Here is an 11,364-nt window from a genome sequence, read left to right as displayed (position 1 = left end):
CTTCTCCCACCTCTGTCCCTCCTAAACAGGTTATACCCCTCTATATTAGTAGCCCAGTCATGCGTGCTGTCCAGCCAGGTTTCCGCTATACCCACTCTGTCGAAGTCCTCTTCAATTAACCTAATTTCAAGCTCCTCTATTTTTGCTTTTTTTTTTAATATAAAATCTGGGTGGGATAAAAAATACACTTTGTGTGCAACAAATCCCCTAATAAACCCAGATATTACCTACTAAAAGCAGTAATGACATCACCACTGAGCTGCATATAGCCTGAGCAGAGCTCTGGGAGGGACCCAGCTACTCCACCGACTACAAGCTGCCTGACGAAAACTACAGGAGGGGGCGGAGACGGGACCAGTCACCGTGCACAAGGAGAGAGAGAGAGCAGTAATGACTGGTACTCATTACAAGAAGCTCCTGCGCAGAGGCAAAGTATAGGAGTTAATGCTGGATTACTGCACAGATCTAGAAAAATTCTATATAATTTGTGAGGTTCTTCTCCCTGCAGGCTGCTGCCGAGTCATTCATTCACAGATCCTTTGACCCTTGTTTGTGCTTTATATAACAGCACACACACCTTAGCACAGGGACCATGCTGTCCCCGACAGCACCCATTTCCTGTTTACAATCGGGAGCCTCTGGTGCAGGTTCTCAATCATGTGATCATTCATTGACAGCCAATTACAGTGATCACATGACTGAGAAGCCTATGTACCGCTGCTGGCATAATGAACGTTTAAATAGATGGCTCATTAAATAGAAAACTAATCATTTATTGGGGTGAGTTAAATATATGAATGTTTGGGGGTTTTTTTCTTCTCCATTGACCTCTTCTGAATGAAGGAAACATGACGACACTTGTCTGGGGCAGTGGATAAATTATGCTAATAATTCTTCCATTCCGTATTGCAGTTTTTGGAGCTCATGCAGGAAGTGGAGCATTACGGTTACGTGGTGTTAGGCCCCTGTACTGCAAACCTAACAGAGAAGAGCGGCGCCATTACAGTGGCTGTGGGCAGTATTAAACTATCCTGTAGCAGTGAGAATGAACATTTCTGTCTTCCCATCAACTTAATTACTGGATGGCATGTTAATATGCATGTGGTAAGTGGCCTGTGTGTAGTTTCTGCAGTAACTTTGTACTGAACGATAGGTATGTGACATGCTGACACCGTCCTTCTTTCTGGAGGGGCTACTTTGGTTGTACATGGTCCCTGTGTGTGTTGTAAAGTAGTCACCCCTCTAAGCTCACTCCCGTGATACACTACAATCTCAATACATATTGGTAAACTAAACGGGAGATTGTAGTCCATCATGGGAGCGAGCTTTGAGCGGTGACTACTTTACAACACACACAGGGACCATGGGGAACAAAGTAGCCACCCTCCAGAAGGAAGGACAGTGTCAGCAACAATTCAGAGATGATTTGAGGATCTACAGCCGAGTGATACACAAATAAGATACATTGTTGGTAATAGTTGAGGTACTTGAATGCAGACATCCCAATTCTCCCGGACGCTTCGGGAGTCTCCCGCTATTAGATAGCGGCTCCCGGCAGCATGGAAGAGCAACATTTTCTCCCGGAAAGGTTTACTTATAGTAAACCTTTCCCGGCTCTGTTTTTTTTTCCTGACAGCAAGGCGCCGGCCACCGTCAGTCAGAAAAAAAAAAAGTTCTGGGAGAGTCCGTCCAATCACAGGGCGCCCCACTGCTCCAGAAATCCTCCAATCACAGAGCTAAACGGTGACCAGGTGACCCCGCACACGTGACCAGGAAGTTGTGTGGGGTGTAGCCATATTTGTTTCGGGACCCGGTATGAGATCTCCCAGACCTGATTCTCACATCCATTATCGCTCTCAGTCGGTGTTCGGACTGTTTGCGTCTCCTATCAGCAGTAACAACACAAAAAATCCAGCGGAATCCGGGTATGACTAAGAGAGTGCTGGTCCACAGGAAAATGGCCGCCAATCTTTACAGAGGGCTCATTGGCCTCTGGCATCCATTAGAAGTAGTGTTGTGTGGTGACGTCATGGGGCGGAGCCAAAAAGAATTCAGGAAGTTCAGGTATGGATCGGGCAGGGAAGGGGGTCACTACATACATGATTCCTTATAATGGAACATACATGACTAATCATCTGTGATCATGACACGGTACATGTGTGATGGGGCGTGTATAATGGTGCTATCCGAGTCCTGTGGAGATTGATAAAGAGAATCTGTCACATTGAATGCAGACATCCCAACTCTCCCGGACGCTCCGGAAGTTTCTCGCTATTAGATAGCGGCTCCCGGCCGCCCGGGAGAGCAACATTTTCTCACAGAAAGGTTTACTCTGCTTTCCCGGCTCTGTTTTGTTTTTTCTGACATCGGAGCCGCTGGCCGCCGTCAGACAGAAAAAAAAAAAAAAACCACCATAGGAATGCATAGCTACATTCCTATTGGCTATTTCAATTTGCAATATCCAATAGCAAGCTAGCTATTGCACCCGCCCACTGCTGCTGTTAATCACTAAAAGTGTACCTGATGGAGAACTTCAGGTCCCCCTCTGCTGATTGACAGCAGCAGTGGGCGGGTGCAATAGCTAGCTTGCTATTGGATATTGCAAATTGAAATAGCCAATAGGAATCTAGCTGTGCTTTTTATTCTGACCGCAGCAACTGTCAGAATATATATAAAAAAAAAAAACAGCAGATAGCAGAGGAAGCTATAGCTTCTTGCTAACTGCCACCATTTCAGGGGGTGCTCTAACCTCCCTCCCCCTGAGGGAGGGGGGGGGGACAGAGGGCATCTGCCTGAAATGAGAAGGGCACCTCCCTGAAATTGCTTTTTTCAGGTTGGGATCCCTGTGAATGTATTTTGAGAATTTAACTCCTGAGTTTAGTGTCACTTTAAAAAGGAAGGCTGAGTGATTGTAAAATGAGTGTTTGCTCCCTCTAGTGGTTGATCTCTAAAATTGTAATGTATACAGTAAAAAATATGGAACATCACGCATGTTGCTGAACCCATATATAGGTCTCATCTATTGAAGGATCATTTTAGCCTGGTCCCACACTTCTTCCTATCGGTCCTGTATACACACAGTGGTAGTTTTGTATTACAAACGTCATTCTACGCTCAAAAATTGCTTCATCTGCTGTTTAAAATTAACTTTAAAGTACAGTACAACTGAAGACAAAACTTTTTTCAGTTTTGGATAGAGTGGAGAAGGATTAGAACACCTGTCTGTTTTTATTGCTGTTAGTGTCCCCATTAGGAGGATTCACCCTCTCTATCAGTCCTGGTGACTTATCACTGAAAGTGAAAGAAAATACCAAATTTTGGGTTGTCGCCAGAACAGGAATAGATGGAAAATCTTTCAATGGGGAGACTAGTTCTGATGACCCCTGCTGACCCCAAGGGATTTCCTTTTACTTCCTGTTGTGGCTATCAGACAGGAAGTGAAGGGATATCTCCCAAATGAGACCCATATGGTAAACCCCCCCTTGCGCTATCCAAAACTTTAAAAAAAATGGTTCACAGTTCTCCTTTAACAACATTATACTGATCATTTCGATTGTGTTAAAATATATTAGCTGAAATGTGATTTTTTTTTTTTCTTTCATTTTTTTTTTTAAAAGGAACCCTTGTCAGTTTTTTTTGTTTGTTTTGTTTTTGGCTGTCTCTGGCCTGTTGGGGAGGATTTCCCCATTTACCCGAGATGTAACTGAGAGGAAATCTCTCCAAATTTATTCACACGAGCAGTGTCTCAGTTTCAAGTGAGTGGTAGGGCAGCGGCCTCAAGTCGTTCAGGAGGAGGTACTGTTTTTTTAGTCCAAGGGGGGAGGGTTTTGCATGGCACACAGACTTTTACATTGGCACATAGTTGTCCTGTTTACATCAATGGTTACATTTTGCCCAATTTTTGCTGAGCCGCAAAGCATCGCAGTCCTGGCAATGTGTACAGCACTGTCCAGGGAGTGATAAAAATGCAGATCAACTGCCTGTTTACTGCCCCTTGGCCATCCATGTGAACAAGCCCTTAGACAGTTGTTATAAGAAGAGGAGGCCTTTTTTTTTTTTACAAATCCTATCATATTTATTCCAACACAGAAGAGGCCTTATTTGCCTCCCTGTTTTTATTTTTTATTTATTTTGATCATTGATATGATGGCATCTCTTAATGAATTTGCTGAAGCCATAGCACCAGAATGTAAAAGTATTGCAGATAAGAAATTGAAAAGAAACTGAATTTGTTGCATGCTTTGTAAATAGTAAAGAAACCATTGCACGGCTTTCATGAATTTTGGCGCTGGACTATCTACTATGGTCATTATGGCAGAAAAGTGCCGCAAGCGCTTTATTGAGTCACCACCATTGTTTTTATTTCAGCAGACTGAAAAATCCAACAGCCACCCGTTCGAGTTCAAACTGGAGTACAAGCAAGGACAACAGAGGACGTGGATCACAATATGGACAGAGCAGGTGTGCTGTTATATAAAATACAAATTACTAAGAAGGATACATTAATAGATGCATACATTTCATCATTATCCATGAATGTGGAATGTGCACAAATCAGATGCTTATTTGTTTACAGCTCAATATGTAATGAGGACACATAAGGGTTGATTTACAACTCTTCTGCCCAGTGTTTAAGCTGGGCCGATGCTGTTTGCATACCTCAATACTTTTTCCCAGTTTTTTGTGGTAAAATTAGGTACCTCGGCTTATATTCGGAACGGCTTATACTCGAGTATATACGGTAACACTACTGCCACTCGATGGCACTGAGGAGCATGGGAAATTCCTTTGCTCTTCAGTGCAATCCAGTGGCAGTAGATCGTTATAAATCAGCCCATTAATTTACTTTCAGACCACACACACATTTTTAATGTGTTGATAGTATGTTTCACAGTCTTAACAATGGTGGCCCTTGCCTGCGTAATATGTGTGAGTACACACATTGAAGTCTCCATGAGGGCATGTGCGACAGGATGACAAAGCAGGAGCACAGTAGAGAGACTATAGTCACCCCATAACAGGAAGCGCCTGAACAAGGACCTGCATGGCACCATCACTAGGTACTCTGAAATGAAAGATGCATATTTAAAAAAAATTGCATTAACGTGTTAAAGTTTCTACAAGAATTTATTCATTGGGATTTCATCACCAAGGCTTACATGTGAGAGCGTGATCATTTTTAATCCCAAATGACTTGAGTTTATTCAGGGTGTAATATCGCCACCTGCTGTCTATAAATGGCATTTATGATTTTGTGTATATGACATATGAGCAGCCGTGTTACTACATTTCTGTTAAAGTGATATATAAGTCAAAACGTTTTTAATCTAGTCCTGATTTAAAAACTTACAATGGATGCTGCTGCTTGATGTTTAAAACTTTTAGCTTCCTGCAGAATCGGCTGGTTCCCTGATTACTGTCATTGATATCCTGTTTTGGGGACCCTTGCACGGTGCTACGGAGCCACCCTTGTGTGTGCTAGTAAAGCTTTGTGTGTCTTCACAAACATGCAAGGCAAGCCATTCACCTGCTCCCTTCTTCAATCTAGCAGATGGGATATTTGCTGGAGACTATACTCTCCCTTGTGATCATGTACTGGACAGGAAGTTCAGGAAAGTGGAGCTGATGGAGTTGGACCTGTTCAGAAACATGAGGACTGGAAGTGCTTGGACAAAAATATAAAGAAATACTTTGTTGAGCAATGTGTATAGGTTTCTTCTGGATTCAGTAATAAAAACGTTTAAGCGTTTGATAATATTTTATGCGAAATGTCATGCAGTCACCAATTGAATACCCAAAGACAGGCCGTGGCTGCAGAGAGGCAGCAGGAGATCAGCAGTGCTAGTATGATATTTGTTTGACATAAAATGCTTTAGAAAGCTAATTGTCATTCAGTTAGGGTTTGCATCTACTTTGCGATGATATGTATTTATGATTGATATATGAATGATATTAGGAAGGACAGGTTGCAAAAGTCTATGTATGACCCTCTATAGTTCTTTGTGACCCTCTTGACTCCTTTATCTAAAGGGGGTTAAATGGGGGTTTTAGACTCCCCTATGGGTTTTAAGGTACACTTCAGTCAGAAGTGTATTTAAAAGGACCCCAATGCATATCACCCAAAGCAAAAACTCCCAAACCTCTGCTGGTCCATAGATGTTGTAAGCATCACTTGCAGTGATATAGTTTGTCCTCACCTGAAGTAAAAGGAATTAGTATTCAGTATGCTATCATTGCATGCATTAACTGCATACTGTTAAATTCTTTTTTGCAATAATGGTCTTTAATGTGCCCATACTTGTTCCAGGTTGCTCATGTATTAGTTAGGGAAGCCAGGATCATGATCACCGCCCCAGAGCCTGCACCTTCAAAAGCAAGTTGACAATACTTTCATCACAACAGGTTCTGTTTAAGTTTACTCCTCTCTGTTGTGAGGTTGTAATATACATTCTGGGACTAATAGTAGGCAGGTAGCAGCACATTTGTGAATTGTCTCCACCGTGTGCCAATGTCCTTGTTGATTGAATGGCGTTGGATCTCAAATGAAAATACAAATTGTGCTTCTGCTCTTGGTCATCACCCTCTGCAGTTCTTAGAAAACAGCAGTGAATAACAACCAGAGGCTCTAGTCGCACATGTGGAACTGTCTTGTCTAGTCACAATGGATTGTATAAAGTTAGCATTATGGATACAATGAATGAACTTCCTGTCATCAATATAAAGGCATTTTTTTCCCAAACAACATCAGCATTTCATTATAGTTTTGCTTTTGTAAACCGGACACACACACACACACACACACAATCAACTTTGCATTCATTTTTAGTAGATTATATTTGTTGATAAGTATTTTTTTTAATGTATTATTTTCCTTGTCATCTAAAAAATAATTGCATCTAAAAGATAAGCTGTGTGAAACCCCCCTCCACCCACATTGAAATTTTGTAGTATTGAAAAATGTGCATACATTGGTTTTACCCGTTGCAGCTAACTTTCCTGATGTCTCTTTTCCAGGCATTCCTACTCAGCAGTTGCTTAAAGAAGACACTGAGTGAGCAGCCAATGACTTCAGTCAAGGAGAGCCTGGAAATTGTGGGTGACTATTTGTGGTTTGCTGTGACCACTGACCAGTAATGATCTGATCAGCGGAATTGTCCATTTGCATGCAGATCTGCCTGATCTGAAGAGATTCAGTCCAGGCAATCATGTGTTACAATACCTCCTGGATCCCCATCTGTACATTCAGGGGCATAGCCCATTCTATACACCTGCAGCATGTCTCGTGCGCTCCAAATTGTGGTATTTTATCAATAGCCAGATGCGCACATAAGCGCATGCATGTTGGTGCACATGTGTTAGCGTGAACTGGAGTGTGTTCATTGGTGTGTATCCCTGATGCTGGGCGTGTTCACAGGTCAAGATGGTATTCTTCCTTACCTGTTGCTGATCCGGGTAGCCTGACTCTGCTTGTTTTTGCTGCCCCCATTGCCAACTCTGCTTGTTCCTCTATCTCTTTTGCTTGCCACTTGTCTCAACCTCTGTCTAGGTACTGACTAACCTCTTGCCTGCTGTTTGCATTGACCCCAACACAGACTCTGACCTTCCATTATTAGCATCCTTTCTTCACAGCATAGTCATTCTGTTTCTGCAAACCCTCGGCAGTGCAATTCTGAGGGCTGTGACCTGGTGTCACCTTGCAGCAAAGTAGCCTGGGGCCGCCAGGGTCGCCTCCGGCACATCACTCCTTGCGAAGTGTCCTGGTGAAGACCAAGTTGTCACCTAGACTTCGTGCCTTATGTGAGACTTCTGCAGCTGCCAGGGGTATCAGCCATAACACATGCTAATTAATTGAATGACACTCTGCTAAGTGGAGAAATCTGGTTGCATAATCTGATGAAGGAAAAAATCAGCAATTTGATTTTGCTCATCACTAGTTCTGATTTAAACTTAAAGTGGTCCCGTGTCCAGGCTATGGATATTCAAGTACTTGCATATTCTTGACAAACTTTAAATATGCTTTCCAACAAGCTGATCTCACTGATCTCTGTATCTGCAGGCACTTTGCTGCATTGGCGGGTTGCCGTCGCCAGACGGCATTTTTTTTCTGCTCGCGCGCGCCCCCTAGCGGGCACGCACGGGCAGAAAAGACCCGACCATTGCACACACCCGTTACCGGTTATTTCACATATAGGCGATCAGCGGCTCCATAGCCCGCCGATCGCCTATATGTGCTCGTTCGCGATCAGTTCCTTGCTGATCTCCGTCCGGGCTGTGAATGCAGAAGTGATGTGTATTACATCACTTCCGCATTCACCTGTCAGTCATCTGGCTGCTATAGCCAGAGAGAAGAAGCTGATGAAGCAGATCTCTGCTTCATCAGCTTCTTTTGGGGTCCCCAGGTGACTTTAGGGGTCCTAGAGACCCCTAATGTCTCCATAAAGAGGACCTGTCAGTGTGCCTTTGCTATTATATAGGGGGATTGTTATCCCCCTATATAATAGCAATAACAATAAGTGCAAAAAAATAAATATAAATTAAAATAAAATTAACACAAAAAAGTAAAATAAAATAAAAGTCACATATAAAAAAAGGGGAAAAAAACCCCCCAAAATGTTTAACTCCCCCACCCCCACGTTTACGCGCCTATAAACGTAAATACGCGTCCGGTGCCCCAGCGCGCAAAAATTACAATTGCGCTACACATGTTACATATCGCCGCGAACGTCGCAGTGAGAGCAATCATTTTAGGGCCATCAATCACTGATAACACTAAACTGATGAGCGGTAACAGCTTTTAAAGCGTCGCCTATGGCCAATTTTGGGTATTATCGTTTTTTGAGGTTTCGCGCGCGCACGCAATTTTAAGGCTTGACATGTTTAGTGTCTTTTTACCCGACGTGACCCCATCTTTTATATTTTACCAAAAAATTGGGTAATAATAAATGTTTTATCATTTAATATAGGGGAAACTGTTTTTTTTTTTAAATTTCGGTAATTTTTCCTTAATATAGTAAAAAAATAAAACCCCCAGTGGTGAATAAATACCACCAAAAGAAAGCTCTATCTGTCCCCAAAAAAGGGTATAAAATTCATTTCAGTACAGCGCTGCATGACGGAATAAATGTCAGTCAAAGTACCGCAGCGCTGAATACTGAAAAATGGCCTGGATGGGAAGGGGGTTTAACACCGCGGATGTCAACTGGTTAAAGCTCATTCACAGCTTGTTAAGAATGTTTAAATTTTTTAATGTCCATAACCTAGTCACAGTTCCATTTTTGAAAACTTCTTTAAACTTTCTTTTAAAAAAAATATCGCAACACAGTACATATTATTGAAATGGTTTCTGTGTTCTTCTCTCGAAGGTGGAAAAGAAGACATCAGCAAATGTATTTAGCAGGAAACCTAGACAGGTATGTTTACAAAGCATGGTCTTACATAGGTAACCTTTACACCCCAAGCTGTTCTGCCCTTTGATTCTACTTTTCTTTCAGGCAGCTACTTTGCAAAAAATAAAACCTGAATGTGTCAGAGAAGGGGCACTGCCCCGGAATGCTCTCCTGCTGCACATCAAACATGTTGCAAATGAAGGTTTTAAAAGAAACCTGTACTGAAAGAAATATGGAGGCTGCTGTTGCTGACCTCTGTATAGTTGTTTGGCTGTTTGTGACCAGTATTTTCTGGAAGCATGTAACCATTGCATTGATGTCAGAACAAAATAAGAACCGTTATCGGTTTGTGTTCCAGGTCCGCTACATTAAGCAGCCCCCTGAAGCTGACATGAGTACAGCTTTCCATTGGAATGAATGAGACCACATTGCAAAGGGGCCATATTCAGGAGAAATGCTATGTGGCCATGAACAGTCACACATCGCTGGATCAGGGCTGAAGGTAAATATTTGACACAGTTGGCAGCACTCGGGAGTTTGCATCTCCCAGATTCGTATTGTACACCATGTGAATCGGCAGACTGCATGGCTGTAGATTGTCGGGTAATCTAGATGAGTGAACGATTGGCCTGCCTTTCATAAATGAGCTCCTCTGTATAGGATTTATGCCTGTAGCATGGTTAATGATTACTGTATGATACACTATTTGCTCAGTTGGGCCACAACCATAAAATATTTTTGCATAGTTTCTTTGCAACTCCATGGAACTTCCATAAAAGCTGTTTTAAACCCTTAGCTGTCAGATTCACTCATACTTTTTTAAATGTATTTTTAGTTTTGTTTAGAGTGGTAAAGGATGAGAACTTCCGCCTTGTTTTTATGACTCTCTCTGTCGCTGCTGGGGAGATTCACCTTCTCAATTTGTCCTGTTGACCATATTCATTAGGAAAAAAGTGGTGTAAAATTATAAATATCACAGTTGTCTCCAGGAGAGGAAGTAAGGGAAGATCACCCAAAGGGGCACAGATTGCGAAAAACCTGACTGGGTTTCAACTCCAGGGGTACGCAAACTCCGGCCCCCCAGCTGTGATTTAAACTACAAATCCTATTAAGCATTGCAAGACTCTGACAGCCACAGACCTGACTCCCAGTGGCATGATGGGATTTGTATTTTTACAACAGTTGGAGGGCTGTTTTTTGCCCACCCCTGAACTATACCCTACTTTGTCCAAAACTAAATATGAAAACCTTTGTTGGAGATGTACTTAAAATACCCTTTTGTATGTTTTTATTGATACAGCTCTTTATCAGCAGTTATTTACCAGCTGACTGCAGGTAGTCAGTAGGCATATTGCAATGTATAACAAATTGATTTACAAAAACTGTCCAATCTGCTTGTATATTCAGATAAAACAAGAATCCGGTTGATATGAGCAGCTGTACAATTTCTTTTACCCTTTTGAAAATTGGTTCCACAGTGCTCTCATTCATTTATTTATTTTGGTACAGGTTGAAGTCTCTATGAAAAAAGTTCCCTGCTCATCCAACCTTGAACAAAGTAATATGTTTGAGTCTCAAGATTTGAGTCTGTAGTATCACTCTATGGGCTTGCTGGACTAAATCCTGTGAATATAATTACAATAATATCTCTAGAATTTCTATTGTCTGCTATTACCAGGGATACAGGCTGCACAGAAATTTATAGGCTGCCCGTACAAAAGGCAGACAAATGAAAGCACTTGTAAATGAGATATTTTCCCACCTTGTGGGGCACACCACCAGCAATTAATTTACAGAGCAAACACAAATAATAATATAGGTATGGTAGGTTATTGGTAGGCTATAGGTAGGTTATTTGAACGCTTTTCTTTTTAACTCGGCACCAGCCGGGGTTGCAGCACTTCACATGTCCTGGTGATGTCACTTCAGCAACTTTTGAACAGTGTATAGCCACCTAATAGAGTCTCAACTCTTCAGT

The 11,364-nt window shown here is 42.1% G+C and overlaps 1 protein-coding gene across 1 annotated transcript in view; it reads left to right on the top strand.

Moving 5' to 3' along the window:
- SNX31 (sorting nexin 31) overlaps positions 1-11,047 on the top strand; it is a 47,157-nt gene extending 36,110 nt beyond the window's left edge. Inside the window, exons 10-14 of the mRNA XM_018559252.1 lie at positions 913-1,104; positions 4,369-4,461; positions 7,015-7,092; positions 9,363-9,410; positions 10,896-11,047. Coding sequence (XP_018414754.1) covers positions 913-1,104; positions 4,369-4,461; positions 7,015-7,092; positions 9,363-9,410; positions 10,896-10,979 — 495 coding nt within the window. The 3' untranslated portion in view covers positions 10,980-11,047. The remainder of the gene's footprint in view (positions 1-912; positions 1,105-4,368; positions 4,462-7,014; positions 7,093-9,362; positions 9,411-10,895) is intronic.
- The last annotated feature ends 317 nt before the right edge of the window (positions 11,048-11,364 follow it).

This window comes from Nanorana parkeri, unplaced genomic scaffold (genome assembly GCF_000935625.1).
Source record: "Nanorana parkeri isolate BGI_ZX_2015 unplaced genomic scaffold, ASM93562v1 scaffold16, whole genome shotgun sequence".
Classification (NCBI taxonomy): domain Eukaryota; kingdom Metazoa; phylum Chordata; class Amphibia; order Anura; family Dicroglossidae; genus Nanorana; species Nanorana parkeri.
Note: the sequence above shows the minus strand (reverse complement) of the source record. Positions and strands in the feature narration are given on the sequence as shown.